Source organism: Ursus maritimus, unplaced genomic scaffold (genome assembly GCF_017311325.1).
Source record: "Ursus maritimus isolate PB19 unplaced genomic scaffold, ASM1731132v1 scaffold_12, whole genome shotgun sequence".
NCBI lineage: Eukaryota > Metazoa > Chordata > Mammalia > Carnivora > Ursidae > Ursus > Ursus maritimus.
In genome coordinates, this window is record NW_024423564.1 from 55,730,112 (window position 1) to 55,746,449 (window position 16,338).

The 16,338-nt window shown below is 35.3% G+C and overlaps 1 protein-coding gene and 1 non-coding gene across 2 annotated transcripts in view; both read right to left on the reverse strand.

Moving 5' to 3' along the window:
* The window catches only part of HOOK1 (hook microtubule tethering protein 1), a 61,598-nt gene that overhangs the window by 26,579 nt on the left and 18,681 nt on the right, over window positions 1-16,338 (reverse strand). The window contains exons 6-9 of the mRNA XM_040627224.1: window positions 8,631-8,698; window positions 7,362-7,424; window positions 5,423-5,506; window positions 241-407 (exon numbers count right to left, since the gene is read on the reverse strand). Of these exons, the coding sequence (XP_040483158.1) occupies window positions 241-407; window positions 5,423-5,506; window positions 7,362-7,424; window positions 8,631-8,698 (382 nt within the window). The remainder of the gene's footprint in view (window positions 1-240; window positions 408-5,422; window positions 5,507-7,361; window positions 7,425-8,630; window positions 8,699-16,338) is intronic.
* LOC121102132 lies at window positions 6,527-6,653 on the reverse strand. The gene has a single exon (XR_005834224.1). It is a non-coding gene; the product is annotated as a U6atac minor spliceosomal RNA (small nuclear RNA).

The following is a 16,338-nucleotide window of genomic DNA, read 5'->3' on the forward strand; positions in this document are numbered from 1 at the left end:
TTTTGAACTGTTTTGATTTTATAGACATATCCCACCTGCTAACTAGATTGCAAGTCCTGTGAAGGCAGGAACCACTTGTACCATTTGGTATTTTCAGAACTTAATCAGTGTTCTAAGCATGCTATAAAGCTCCAGGAGGCTACAGCATACTATAAAATGCTTAATAATTAGTTGTTGATAGGATTTTTTAGTTCTTAGTTTAATGGAACTCTATGGAAGGATTTTTACTAAAAATGCTACCTGAAGTTTTCTTCCTGTAATTGTTCTAGTTGTAACTGTGCATGAAAATACTTTTTTGCAACCATTGTATTTGGGTCATCAAAAGAGCCATCCAACTGGTCAAGTTTTTCATTCATCATCTCATTCTCAGAAACTAATGAATTCTTTTCATCTTGAAGTGCAGTCACCTAAAAAACAAATATACAAACATAAGCATCAACAGCAAAAAAACTTACAGAGTTCACATTATAATTGTGACAAGCCATTAAATTAGTTTGGTCAATCAGACTAGATAATTTTTAAGGATCCTTCCAAATCTGGAATTTTGGGTCTAGGAGGTTTGAGTCAAACAAAAGAAATCGAAATAATCTGATTATTTTTATTAAATGAATTAATTAATATACTTATTAATACAGAGAAAACAGAGTTAATTAATTAATATGCTTATTAATTAATGAATGAATACAGAGAAAACAGTTAATTCACATAAGGAGAATATCTTCAATATGTTATGCTTGCCCTGGTTTGGGAAGAAAATGTTTCTACATCTCTAAAATTATGTACCAATAAACTTCAAAAAATTAATTTGTTCCCCTTTTAGTTATAAACTTACTATTAGGATGCTCTTACCTAGGAAGCTAAAATACACACACATATATGCACAAAGTTATTTTAGGTTCATAGTAGAAAATTATCACTTACATATCATGCCTTCAGGGATAAGCACATTATTTCGTTAATGAATCAATAACAAAGAGCTGAATTGAATCCATTTGCACATTAAGACTGCTTACATTTTAAAATGGATAAAAATATGTAATTTTAGAACCACATCAATATCAGTATCTGATACCTTGTTATTTTACTTACATATATAAACAATTCCTTTTTCTTTTCCATTTAAAAATATCTTTAAAAATTTACAGCTAGGCTATAACCTTTGTTAAGACCAGAAGTTTATATATGATTTTACTAAGATTTGTTTGAAATAAATGAATCTTTGACCTCTTCTGACTTTCAACATATTACTACGTAGGTTTGCGATTGTTTATTTTTTTCAATAGGTGTAATTAAATCAACCCAGTTATGTGCATAAGACTATATATTGACACGGTGAACTAGGAATAGGAAATTAAAGTCCAGTGAGTGCCTTTAACTATAGTACAGGCAGGTTACAATCACAGTCCTCCTGATGAGCAACAACAAAGGCTCGGGAAACTGTCCCTACGCAGGCAGACGAGGAAGAGAAATCTCTTTCTCTTAAGGCATGCATCCATCCTTGCCATGTAAGCAGCTTAGTGACTATTACCCGTCAGGTACAACCCTAAGTGATCGAGATACACGAAAGAACAAGAGTGTGAACCTGAGTATCCTTATGGTAGAAATGCCAATAATTACGCAACAGAAAATGTTCAAGGTGCTTTGATGGAAGCATACCACGGGGTGGGGGTGGGACACAAAGAAAAGAATATCTCATTCTAGCTGGAGGGAATAGGCTGTCACAAAAAGATCAACTGAAGAGAAACAATACCCCCGTCTTCCAAAACGGGTCAGAACTCTCTAAAGAAGGCAGCGAGAAAGGGTAAATTTAGTTTTCAACCCCGGATGTTTAACCAACCTGGTTCCTATCCACGGTTTACAGTGTGGCTTCAGAGCTCCCTTTAACCAGACTGAAAGACGGGGTAGTAAACATGCAAATTCCTTGTACCACACCCTCCCATCTATGCCTTAGAATGTCCAGTAGTGGGTTCTAGACATCTCCTTTAACAAGCTCCCATGGTGATATTTTCTTTAGGTTCATAATGTACCTGCCTTTACCCCTCTCTTTTTTTTCTCTATTTCTTTGTGTCTCCTTTGTTGCTGTCTCTCTCTCCCTCTTTCCGTCTCTTTTTCCTTCTCCTTCCCTCTCTTTCTCCCTGAGTTATTTAAGAGACAGAAAAATTCAAAAAGCTAAAAAAAAAGGACTCATTTTCTCGTATCACCCAGATTTAACTTAATTCTTGTATACTATTTGCATATTTAAGAACAATGAAATAGATGGGGTGCCTGGGTGGTGCAGTCCTTAAGCGTCTGCCTTTGGCTCAGGGCGTGATCCCAGCGCTCTGGGAGCCCTGGGATTGAGCCCCGCATCAGGCTCCTCCGCTGAGAGCCTGCTTCTTCCTCTCCCACTCCCCCTGCTTGTGTTCCCTCTCTCCCTGTGTCTCTCTGTCAAATAAATAAATAAAATCTTTAAAAAACAACAACAACAACAATGAAATAGAGAATTCTATAGCGGGAGTCCCCCTTTATCACATCAGAGTCTGAAAATCACTGCCTCAGACAGAAACTCATCTTGTACAACTGTGGGCAGGAGCGTGTTTCCTCTAACATTGTGAGCAAGAATGACCAGCCACTGCTCCGGCAGTAGGCGACGGACCGCTTCCTACTGCTGCCAGATGTTAGGAAGAATGGCCGGGAAAGGCAGAATAAAAGCCACTGGCAAACACATCATAACTTGCCTGAAGGTCCCCTAATAATCCTGACGGGAACAGAACTAGAAGACTACACCAGAGTTTCTCAAAACTTCACATCAAAATGTCACATGGAGATTTTTCTCTTTCTTTTTTTAAAGTACATATTATTGGGCCTGCCTCCTGATTTCCTGAATCAGAATTTCGCTTGTCCCAATATTTAAAACCGTAATTTGCATACAACCAACATAGCTTGTATTTAAAAGGCTTCAAGCTTCACCACAGAACCTCCACTTTTGCATTCTTTATTCCGATTAAACCATGTTTGCTAGCTGAACTGCGTCAAGTAGTTTCTCCAAGAGTGGCTCCTGAGTGCACTGCGCCCTCTGGGCCCAGGGCCGCTTCCCTGCCTGGGCACTCTGCAGACACCGCCCTTCCATAGTCTAGCATTCAAGTCCTAGGGGAGCCTGATTTTGTCTTCGTGGGTGATTTGCCTTTTCTACCTGAGTGACTAAGTACTTGTTGTTCCTTTGTTCTTGAAGCTCAGGAGCTTACCTAGGATAAAGCCTGGTGACTAACACACCCGCTGACTTGTTCTATAGATCTACGATTCCCCTATAAATCTCACTTCGCTGTGCCGCCACCTAGCCTATGTTACTGATGTGTCCCTGCCATTGCTATACAACATGAAGCAAGCTTATTCTCTAGGCCTGGCCAAAGTCTTCTTCATGCTCTTTAACCTGCAATGTTTGCACAGATGCCATGCTTTCATTCTTTTTGACTAACTCATGCTTCACTGGCAGTTACGGTACCTTTTATTTTCTGGTGCAGTTGAAGACTTCTTGGACCCCCTCCTCCACTGTACCAAAGACCCAGCATGTCTTCCCTTCTAAGTTATTGTTGGGACTGTTTTCCCTCCACACCATTCCACAGCCTTGTGAATAGTTAGGGAAGGAGGGGGGTGAGCTGAGACAATGAGCAGTGTTTTTATAACACCTGGGCTACGCTCTCATGTCTGAGGTTTAAATACCTTTCACCAGGGTGGTGAGAAGTATATCCCACTTCCAGGGAGGAATTCCTTGGGGCATCACACCATTCCCTCCATGTAGTGTGTAGCTCTACAGCCTTGGTTTCTGTCAGAAGGAGTCGGGCTGGGCTGGGGCGCCTGGGTGGCTCAGTCTGTTGTGTCTGCCTTTGGCTCAGGTCATGATCCTGGGGTCCTGGGATCAAGGCCCACATCGGGCTCCCTGCTGAGGGGGAAGCCTGTTTCTCACCCTCTCTTGCCTGCCACTACCCCTGCTTGTGCTCGTGCATGCTCTCTATCAAATAAATAAATAAAATCTTAAAAAAAAAAAAAAAAAAAGGAGTCAGGCCCCTTAGGGTCTTAGTCTCCCCTCCCCAGTCCAGTGAAAGAAAACAGAAAGAATTAAGAGTTACTTCCCTCCTGATTGGATAGACTGCAGTGAGAAATATCAAGATTTCTGTGGATCACCCCCATCCCCCTAGCATGGGCTGGGGATAAGGGTCATGAGATCCAGTCCCACGTTGCTCGGGGGAGGAGTCTGTTTGAGATTCTCTCCTCCTCCCTCTGCCCCTCCCCCTACTCATGCTCTCTTTCTCTCAAATAAATAAATAAAATCATAAACATTAGCTTCCTTCAAACACAGGACTGATTTTTTAAAGATGTAGTTAAAAGACCAGGATTCCAGTGCTGCCACTGCCTTAAGTAGCTGAGTCACCTTGAGCCGAGTCACTCTCCTTTCCTTATCTGTAAGCCCTTAAGGGTAAGAAACATTACCCATCCCTATCATTATAGGATAGGATATATAATGCATCAGCAAGGATAATGCTACCACAACCCTTGTTCCTTGTCTTCATACTTTTCAGAGAGTAAATTATTTATGTAACTCATTATTTGAACAAAAACATGCAATTTACATATAGCATATTAGGATGGTACATTTATCCTTTTGCATACTTTTTCAAGACTTACTGCATAACCTTTGTATTTGCATTTTCATACAACAATAACAATACTTGCAAACACACATAGCACTTATGTGTGTCAGGTCCTGTTCTAAGTGCTTAATGTATATTAACTCAGTTAATCGTCATAATCACTCTGGAGATGTACAGTATTATCACATCAAAAGAGAAAATTGAACTATAAAGAAATTAAGCAATTTGCCTGAGAGGACACAACGAGCTCATAACATGGCTTGGGTCTGAATATAGGCGGACTGGTTTGACAATCTACCCCACTAACCATTAACTACTGTCTCTCACACCAAGTTTATCTTGCTAACATGTACGCACATAAGAACTCAAGAATTATATATGCATGTGTTCAGATACATGTACGTGTTAGCAAAACAAACTTGGTACTCGCATTTATGAGGGGGGTCGAGCACTTCTAAATACTTCCATAAATGACCTCACTTAAATGTTCACATTCTATGCAAGAGAGATTTTAATTTCTTCTTTTTACAAAAGAAACTAAAGGCTCATCTAAATACTTGAAATTCTACAATTAAAATGATTTTCTCAAAGAAAGAGTTAAGTTAGCAATTTTTAACTCTAAGAGAAAAATAATTATGAAATTCATGCTTGAGTATTCAAGCCTATAACAAATACTTTAAATCTGCCCTCCATGAAATGAAACCCAACCTCCAAAACACTTTACTAATGAATTATTTACAATAAAACCTTTGTAATAAAGAGGACATTTTTCTCGGATTGGTTCTTTTCCACACCTGCATATCTAGTTCTTGGCATCTTTGCCTCAGTTCTTCTTTTTCTGCTAGTGCTTCTTGAAGTTCTTCCAAGGCCCTTTTAAGCTGAAACACAAAATGTCCTGATTCTTAGTAAGAAGTGTTTTGATACAAACTGAAAAATATATGTACATACATATATATACTGATATTAAAAATGGTTATTAAAATTTATTAACAAGCTTACTCTCTTTGTGTCTCCGTTTGAAATTTTTCTAGGCTTACTGAGCCAATTATACAATATAGGAAAAGCACTTAGCAGTGTCTCTGGCACATAGTGGACACTCAATAAGTAACTGACTACTCAGAGTAAGTGGGAAGATTTTAAGGTGACTTTATGCAAATGGATAGTTGTGTGAAATAGTTGTTGGGTAATGGGAGAAGGTGTTGATTAGTACAGGACAATGTTGAAGGGTCTAACTGTGGATGGAAATCATGCATTTACAATGACCCCAAATCAAATAAATGGCTGTGCTTTTCCCTAACATGGATGCGGCAGTAAAGGAGACAGTCCTTGTAGTTTTGATCTGCATTTCCCCGACGATCAGTGATGTTGAGCATCTTCTCCTCTGTGGGCTGGCCATCTGTAGGTCTTCTTTGGAAAAATGTCGATTCATGTCTTCTGCCAAATTCTTAATTGCATTATCTGTTTTTTGAATTTTGTAACTTAACTGTAGAGAACAAACTGGTGGTTACCAGAAGGGAAATGGGTGGGGAGATGGGTGAAGTAGGTAATGGGGATTATGGAGAGCACTTGTCATGATGAGCGCTGGGTGATGTATGGAAGTGTTGAATCACTATATTGTACACCTGAAACTAATATTACAGTTTGTTAACTAACTGGAATTTAAATAAAAACTGTAAAAAAATTTATCTATTAGCAAATAAGTCTCAATGTTTTTCTGTGAATAATATTCACACAGCCTCATTAATGTTTAATGCTATGGTCATACAGAAATAAAATTTTATGTGAATCTTTATGAAAAGATTTTTTGGTTCAATGTGCATTTTTTAAAAATGGAAATATCATTAACATACAGTACCATATTAGTTGTAAGTGTATAATATAATGATTCAATAACAACAACAAAATGATGGTTAGATGCCATGAGGTAGGTGGCAATGCCTGAAGTGTGTTGTGTGCTATCAGGCCCAAGGGCCTCTTTCATCTTTGTCAAAGGAAGTGCTAACCTTCTCCTCTTTCATACAACACTCTTTATGAAATATTTAAACAACAGAGTATTAGAGGATGTTGTTTAATTTCATTACAAAAAACTTAGAAAAAACACAGTATGTTTAAATTCAAATAAAAGTTTCATAGAAAAAGTTTTAATCTGAAATATTTCACGAGATGACTGGTGACACTCATAAAAAACAAATGTTCAAAAATGTAACAGAATAAGTACTAGATGCATTTGCCTGTCCTTGTATCCTTTCTGCTACAGCCCAGGTTGGGTTACATGTCAGAGGGGTGTGCCTCTTTCCTCTTGTGAAACAGTCATGTAGTAGAACTAGGGAAAAGAGCCCTGAGCACAGGGTTTTGGAGATGTTTCTTCAACATGACAAAAATTATATTAACTTATTAGATAAGTTAGAAATTAGCAGAATTTTTATATTGTCTACTATTAACTGTGTAACCATCTAGAATGAGCCACATATGTATTATAAGTTTCAGAAGAAAAGTTCAATGTCACTCAGCTCTTTGAACACGAGCATAAAAAATTCTGGAGACCAATACTAATTGCATTCATGAAGGAATGCATAATAATATTCAGCTGAGATATTACAGAATAAACAACCTAATTTCATGGAGAAAAACAGAATTGCATATGTTCTCCAATGAAAGCCTTATGATACTCATTGGTCAAGGAACCGTATGACTGTTTTTTTCAACACTTTCTCCCATTACTGAGATACTAACCTGTTGCTCTAATTCTCCAACAGCATCATTTGTAGGAGAGCTCAATATTTCTTTACTCATCAACTAGGAAATTAAAATAGTAAAGTTAAGTACAACAAAGAGATGTTATGAAGTAAAAATAGGTTTACTTGAAAGGACAGTAAAATGCTTTATATTTAGTTTTCCTTTGCCATAATCTGATGATTCTTAGAATATTATTCAAATAAAAATTTTATTAGAGGCTTAAGCTAAATAACACAATGTTCAACCATTACATCGGTGAGGACATCAGAAGTAAGGTGTACTTGAAATACACAGATATATTTAAAATACCTGTATAGTGAAAAATTACAATCCAAGTTCTAAAAGATGAAATACTAAATAAAACTAAGAAAATAAATAATAAATAATAAAAAAGATTCTTCCATAAAATGAATTAACACTTAAAATACAGCCTTTAAATGAGTGATATGGTAAAATTCCTAATCTGAGAGGTCATTTTAAAAGTAGGAGTTACAATTATATGAAAGAAAGGTTCCTATAAAAGATAACTTTTTTGCATCTGAAAGGCAGATTTATTGTTGTGATGCTTTAAATTCAAGCCAACAATGCAAACTCAGGGTGCACAAAGAGGTCTCCCTCCAAATCATGCCCCTGCCAAACTACGTTTGCCCTCACTAATCCCTCGGGTCTCCTTCACATTCCACATCATCTCAGCCTTTCAGGCTGATGTTAAGAATCAACATATACCACATGAATTCTGAATCCTTCTGGCTGACTTTACACAACTAGACTGGCTTAAACCCAGGCTACCTGGATCCCAAACCTATCACCACATTTGCTCACAGTACTAACATTCTGAAAATGAATATAAGATATATTTACACACACACTTTAAAATTTCAAGAAAGACTGTTCTAATTGGCAGGAAAAAAAAGAAGAAATAAAAATTAATTTTCTGGTCAGAGGTTGTTTATCCTGCTCAGGTGAAGTTATCTAAGGGAACCTGACAATATTAATTTATCTTTTAAAATACAGAAGTACTAAAATTGGGCTTGAAGTCTTAAGATAAGGTAAGGGTAAAAAGATAGGGTAAAAAAGATAGGCTTGAAGTCTTAAGATAAGGGTAAAAAAAAAGAAGGGAAGACGCACTAGCTTAAGGGAAGTAAACCTGCTGCAAAGGGCAAGTTTATACAGATTGAAAAATATACATCCCTAAGACTGATGTGAAAATTTTTGTGTCATTTGGTTAAGGATTTTCATACATATGTGAACATAATAAAAACATACCTCTTGAATAGCAGTCATGACCACATGTTGAACAGATTCTTCCAGTGTCATTATATTTTGAATATGTTCTGAGATTTAAAAAAAAAAAAAAAAAAAAAGATGGCTCTGATAAAAATCTACTCTTTAGCCATGGAACTTCAGCCATTCAATTAACAGCATAAAAGTTCATTTACCACACATACTTCTTTATGCAAGTATTTTTCTGTAAGAAATGTGTCCATAAAAGCAGAACTGAAAATATTCATATTTTTAAATGTTTTATTTTTCCTAAAGAAGAAAACCTCTAATTTTCTTATAAGAAAGAAAAAACGAAGAAATTATAATCTTAAAACAATTATGACAATTTCTTCCTTCTTGTTAGATATTCAGTATGACAGGATGAATCCATTCATATTAAATGAATTCCTAAAATCTGCAGCCTAGAAAGTTACATTTTATCACCTACTTAGTTCATTTCAGGAAGGCTTTTAAAGAAGGGACTTGTACAGCCTCCTGTAAACATGTGCTCAACATTCGAGTCTCATCTCAAGGAGATATACCCTCCTCTACACACACAGGCAGTAAGTTCTGTCCCAGTAAGTAGTGAGGAGCCATAAGAAAAAGTGCTCCATATATTTGCATATTGCACTTTGCATTTCATATATTTTCATAACTCACTTGAACTACATGCTCTCTAGCTAAAACATTTGACCAAAAAATCCAAATTTCAAAAAAACCCACATTATTTTCAAATACTTTTATTGTTTTAATGATTATTCTGAAAAACTTCTGAAAATTCGCTCAACCTTTCTTTTATTTGTAAAGCCAAGAACTGGACAAAGGTTCTGACAGATTCTGGTATGCACCTGACCACTAAGTGGGGAGCGGGTGGGAAAGGGGAAGAATTAAGTAGAGAAAGCATGAGCAATGCTTTCACTGGATTTCCTTTAACTGGATTTCTGGATAATGGAGCGCTTCAAGTCTGCTGAAACCTTCAAAAAAATTATCTTTTCCCCACCAAGATAAACGGTACTATTAACCAAACAAGTTCATTCTTTCAAGATTGAGATTGTTGCTATATCTTGGAATCATTTTGAAATCAATTCTCACTGCAAAGTATAAAGGTGTGTAAGCTGTTTTACATTCCATACATGTTTTGCTTTTAAGTTTTAATTAATTTACTCCGTTTTTCTTTCATTTATTTGCTCGCTCCTGAAAATTGAGAGTCCACATACAAAAATAAATCCAATTAGGAAACACTGATGTTTTTTGGGGCGCCTGGGTGGCACAGCGGATGAGCGTCTGCCTTCGGCTCAGGGCGTGATCCTGGTGTTGTGGGATCGAGCCCCACATCAGGCTCCTCTGCTGGGAGCCTGCTTCTTCCTCTCCCACTCCCCCTGCTTGTGTTCCCTCTCTCGCTGGCTGTCTCTATCTCTGTCAAATAAATAAATAAAATCTTAAAAAAAAAAAAAAAAAAGGAAACACTGATGTTTTTAATAATGACAATTAAACTATTTTATACTTACTACTTGCTAAATTTTTATTTATGCATGCAGAAATTTAATTTCCTTTTAAAATTCTGAGGACAAAATTGCTAAGTAATGCTTGGAACTAAATAATGAAAATAATACTAAATTTCATGGAAGGTAACAAAATCATAACTTCGGGAAAATTACAGCTTAAAATGTCAATTATAACTTGGAATAAGAAGAACTGATTAATTCATAAGAAAATAGATGAAGTGAGATAAAAGGATATTAAATAGTACAAAAAGAGTCAAAGCCAAAAGTTGGTTCTTTGAAAAAGGCTATTAAAACTGACAAACATGGAAGAGGGAAGATGTGAAGGTTGCTGGAGGGGAGGTAGCTGGGGGGAAGGGGTAACTGGGTGATCAGCATTAAGGAGGGCAATTGATGTCATGAGCACTGGGTGTTATATGCAACTGATGAATCACTAAATTCTACCTCTGAAACTAATTAAAAAAAAAAAAGAGGAAGAATTTACTGCCCCTGCCAAAATAGGCATAATGATAAAGAGGGAATTTTAAAAGCAGCGAGAAAAAATAAAAACATTATATACAGGGCAACCCCACAAGGCTATCAGCTGATCTTCCAGCAGAAACTCTGTAGGCCAGAGAGAATGGCATGATATATTCAAAGTGCTGAAAAGAAAAAACCCTACAACTAAGAATACTCTACCCAGCAAGGTTATTATTGAGAATTGAAGGAGAGGTAAACAGTCTCCCAGACAAACAAAAGTTAAGCAAGTTCATCATCATTAAACCAGACTTACAATAAATGTTAAAGAGGATTTTTTAAGTGGGAAACTAAAGGACATAACCAGAAGTCAGAAAGTTATAAAGGGAAAAAAATTTCACAGGTAAAAGCAAACATATTATAAGGGCAGTAGATTAATCACTTATAAAGCTAATAGAGAGGTTAAAATACAAAAGTTGTAAAATCATTTATATCTATAAAAATTAGTCAGAGGATACAAAAAATAAAAAGATGTAAAATATGACATCATGTACATAAAATGTGGAGAAGGGAGTCTAAATTTAGTGCTTTCAGAACTTAAGCAACCATCAACTTAATACAAATCACTATACAGGATGTTATATACCAACTCAGGAGCAACCAAAGATCAAAAACCTGTAAATGATACACACACACACACACACGCACACACACACAAGTCCCACCATAACCCTAAGGAAAACCATCAAACACAAAGGAAGAGAGCAAAAGGAGAAGAAAGGAACACAGAACCACAAAAACCACCAGGAAACAATTAACGAAATGGTAATAAGTACATACTTATGAATAATTACTTTAGATTAAATGGACTAAATGCGCCAATCAAGACATACAGTGAGGTAATGAATAAAAAAAGAAGACCCACCTATATGCTACACCTGTATGAACCTACAAGAGACTCACTTGAGACCTACAGACACAAATAGAGTAAAAGTGAAGGGATGGGAAAAAAAATAGAAGAAGAAAAAAAAAAAGCCAGGATAGCAATATTTGTATCAGACAAAACAGACATTAAAACAAAGACTGCAGCACGAGACAAAGAAGGGCATTACATAATAATAAAGGGGTCATTTCAACAAGAGGATGTAACAACTGTAAATATGCACTAAACATAGGAGCTACCTAAATACATAAAGAAAATATTAACAGCCATAAAGGAAGAAATTGACAGTAATACAGTAACAGTAGAGGATCTGACCTAACAAACCACTTACATCATTGGATAGAATATCCAGACAGAAAATCAACAAGGAATAGTGGCTTTGAATGACACATTTGATCAGATGAACCTAACAGATATATAAAGAACATTCCAATCAAAAGAGCAGCACACACATTCTTATCAAGTGCACATGGAACATTCTACAGTATAGACCACGTTAGGACACAAAACAAGCCTCAATAAATTTAAGATGATGGAAATCATATCAAGCCTCTTTTCCAACTACAATAGTATGAAACTAGAAATCAAATACAACAACAACAACAGCAACAAAACTGGAAAAGAACACACATACAAGGAGGCTAAACAACATGCTACTAAACAATCAATGGGTTAACAAAGAAATTAGAGGAAAAAAAATACATGGAGACAAATGGAAATGAAAATGCAACAGTCCAAAATCTTTGGGATGCAGCAAAAGCAGTTCTAAGAGGGAAGTTTATAGTGAACCAGGCCTATCTAAAGAAACATGAAAAGTCTCAAGCAACCTAACCATAAAAGAAACTAGGAAAGAAAGAATAAAACAAAGGCCAAAATTAGTTAAGAAAAGAAATAATAGAGTGAAAATAAATGAGACTAAAAAACTATAGAAAAGATCAATGAAACCAACAGCCGATTATTTAAAAACATAAAATTGATAAACCTTTAACCAGTTTCATCAAGAAAAACAGTCAACTCAAATAAATAAAATCAGAAATGAAGGAGGAGAATAGTAACTGAAACCACAGAAATACAAAGAATTACAAGAGAATATTTTGAAAAAAATATATGTCAACAAATTGGACAACCTGAAAGAAATGGGTAAATTCCTAGAAACATAAAATTTTTCAAAATGGAATCAGGAAGAAATAGAGAATTTAAACAGACCTATTACAAGTAATGAAACTCAATCAGTAATAAACAATAAACAAACATCAATAAACAAACATCCAGGACCAGCTGACTTCACAGGTAAATTCTACCAAACATTTAAAGAATACTTAATACCTATTCTTATCAAACTAATACAAAAAAATAGAAGAAGGAAAACTTCCAAATTCATTCAAAGAGGCCAGCATGAACTTGATATCAAAACCAGACAGAGACACCACAAAAAAAGAAAATGACAGGTCGATATCTCTGATGATCATAGATGCAAAATCCTCAACAAAATATTAGCAAACCGCATTCAATAACACAGTAAAAGGATCATTCACCATGATCAAGAGAGATTTATTCCAGGGATGCAAAGGTGGTTCAATATTCACAAATCAATCAATGTGATACATCATATCAACAAGAGGAAGGACTAAAACCATGTGATCATCTCAATAGATGCAGAAAAACATTTGACAAAGTACAATATTCATTCATGATAAAAACCCACAACAAAGTAGATTTAGAGAGAATATATCTCAACGTAATAAAGGACATATCTAAAATCCCACAGGTAGCATCATGCTTAGTGGTAAAAAACTGAAAGCTTTTCCTCAAATTCAATATCAAGATAAGGATTTCCATTTTCACTACTTTTATTTGACACAGTACGGGAAGTCTTCACTCCAACAAGCAGGCAAGAAAGGAAATAAAAGGCACCCGAAGTGGTAAGGAAGAAGTTAAACTGTTACTATTTACCGATAACATGCTACTATATATAGAAAACACTAACGACTCCACCAAAAAACTATCAGAACTAATAAATGAGTTCAGTAATGTTGCAGTATACAAAATTAATTTATGGAAATCTGTTGTTTCTATATACTAATAATGAAGTAGCAGGAACAGATATTAAGAAAACAATCCCATTTACAACTGCACCAAAATAAAAGACCTAGGAATAAATTTAACCAAGGAAGTGAAAGACCTATATTCCAAAATCTTTAAGAAACTGATGAAAGAAATTGAAGATGTCACAAATAGAAAGATATACCATGTTCACAGACTGAAAGAATTAATACTGTTAAAATGTCCATAATACCCAAAGTCATCTACAGATTCATTGCAATCCCTATCAAAATACCAACAGCATTTTTCACAGAAGTAGAACAAATAATCCTGAAACTCTATGGAACCACAAGAAACCCTGAATATCCAAAACACTCTTGAGAAAGAACAAGGCAGGAGGTATCAGAATCCCAGATTTCAAGATATACTACAAAGATGTAGTAATCAGAATAGTCTGGTACTGGCTTAACAACAGACACATAGATCAATGAATAGGATACAGAGCCTAGAAATAAACCCACACCTATATGGTCAATTAATCTTTGACAAAGGAGGCAAAAATATACGATGGAGTAAAGACAGTCTCTTCAATAAATGGTGCTGGGAACAAATGGACAGCTGCATGCAAAACAATGAAACTGGACCCCTTTCTTACATTATCCACAAAAATAAACTCAGAATGAAGACCTATCGGTGAGACCTAAAACCATAAAATTCCTAACAGAAAACATAGGGAGTAATCTCTTAGACATCAGCCTTAGCAAGATATTTATGGATATGTCTCTCAGGCAAGGGAAACATAGGCAAAAATAAACTACTGGGACTATACAAAAATAAAAAGCATTTGCAAAGCAAAGGAAACCATCAACAAAACAAAAAGGCAACCTACTAAACAGAAGATATTTGCAAGGATATATACAATAAGGGGTTAATATACAAAATATATAAAGAACTACTAAAACTCAACACAAAAAATACAAACAATCTCATTAAAGAACGAACAGAGGGCCTGAACATTTTTCCAGAAAATACAAAGGCCATCAGATACATGAAAAGATGGTCAACAACACTAGTCATCATGGAAATGTAAATCAAAACCACAATGAGATATCACCTCACACCAGTCAGAATGGCAAAAAATAAAAAACACAAGAAACAACAAGTGTTGGCAAGGATGTGGAGAAAAAGAAACGCTCATGTGCTGTTGATAGGAATGTAAATCGGTGCAGCCACTGTGGAAGACAGTATGGAGGCTTCTCAAAAACACAGACAGAGAAATACCATATGACCCAGTAATTCCACTACTGGGTATTTACCCAAAGAAAAGCAAAACACTAAATCAAAAAGATAAATGCACCCCTACGTTTATTGCAGCATTATTTACAATAGCCAAGACATGCAACAACCCAAATGTCTGTCAACAGATGAATGGAAAAGATGTAGGGTATGTGTGTATACATATACATATATACACATACATGTGTGTGTATATATGTATATGTATACCTACATACATACAATGGAATATTACTAAGCCATAAAAAAGAATGAAATCTGTCAATTTCAACTACATGGATGGGCTTAAAAGGTATAATGATAAGTAAGATAAGTCAGATAAAGACAAATACCATATGATTTAACTTACGTATAAAATCTAAAACAAAACAGAATAGAACAAAACAAACAAACGGACTCTTAAATAAGGAGAACAAGCTGGTGGTTGTCAGAGAAGGGGGGAGTGGGAGGATGGGTTAAACAGATAAAAGGGATTAAGAGATACAAACTCCCACTCATAAAATAGAAGAGTCACAGTGATGAAAAGTACGGCATAGGAAATATAGTAAATAATATTGTAATAACACTGTATGGTGATAGATGGTGACTACACTTTTCTTGGTGAGCTTTGAGTAATGCACACAATTGTCAAAGCAGTATGTTATACATCTGAAACTAATATAAAATTGAATATCAATTATACTTCAATAAAAAAACCTGACAAATGTGCTAAAATTAAGCAAAAAGATGTTATAAATAACCAGTAACTGAAATAGAAACAAAGCATTAATCAAATAAAAAATAAGTATAACAGATTCTAGATTTATAAATTAACTACTATTTGTTAATTTTTAATTAAACATTCATGTTTATGGAAGTTTTCTAGGAGCAAATTCTTATTTTGTGAAAAAACCCAATATATAGGTCTTTGACATTATCTCTAAGTGAGAAACAAAAGCCTATGGAGAAACACTCACTTGCCCTAGAAAAAAATAGCTAGTTGATGATAGAGATGGACTAATACCAAAGTTTTCTGATACCCAATCCTTGTTCATTTTTATTAATAAGCAATTAACTTCATATATTTTATTTTTCTCCTTCCTGAATTTGTTCTTATTGAATTTAACCTGTCTCATATTCTTACTTCATTAGTTAGATAATATTGAATTTGTCTTCTAAGGTCCTGGCTTAAAGTATTGTACAAATTTAAGCACCCAACATATTCTTATAAGGGTGATGTACTAAGACCAAGTTTGGACGAATCATACAAAAACCTCAGCATAAAAAATCTCAGCACCCAGTAATCTCAGACCCAAGTAAATCTTGGTCTGTTCAGTTCATCACTTCATTCACTACATGTGACCAAAAACTATCTTTTGTACTCATTAGGATATGGATCACTGTTTTTGTATATACCAATATAATATACCAATTCCATTTATGTCATCAGACTGCTTAACTGGAGGATACACTAGACAGGCATTCTTCTGAA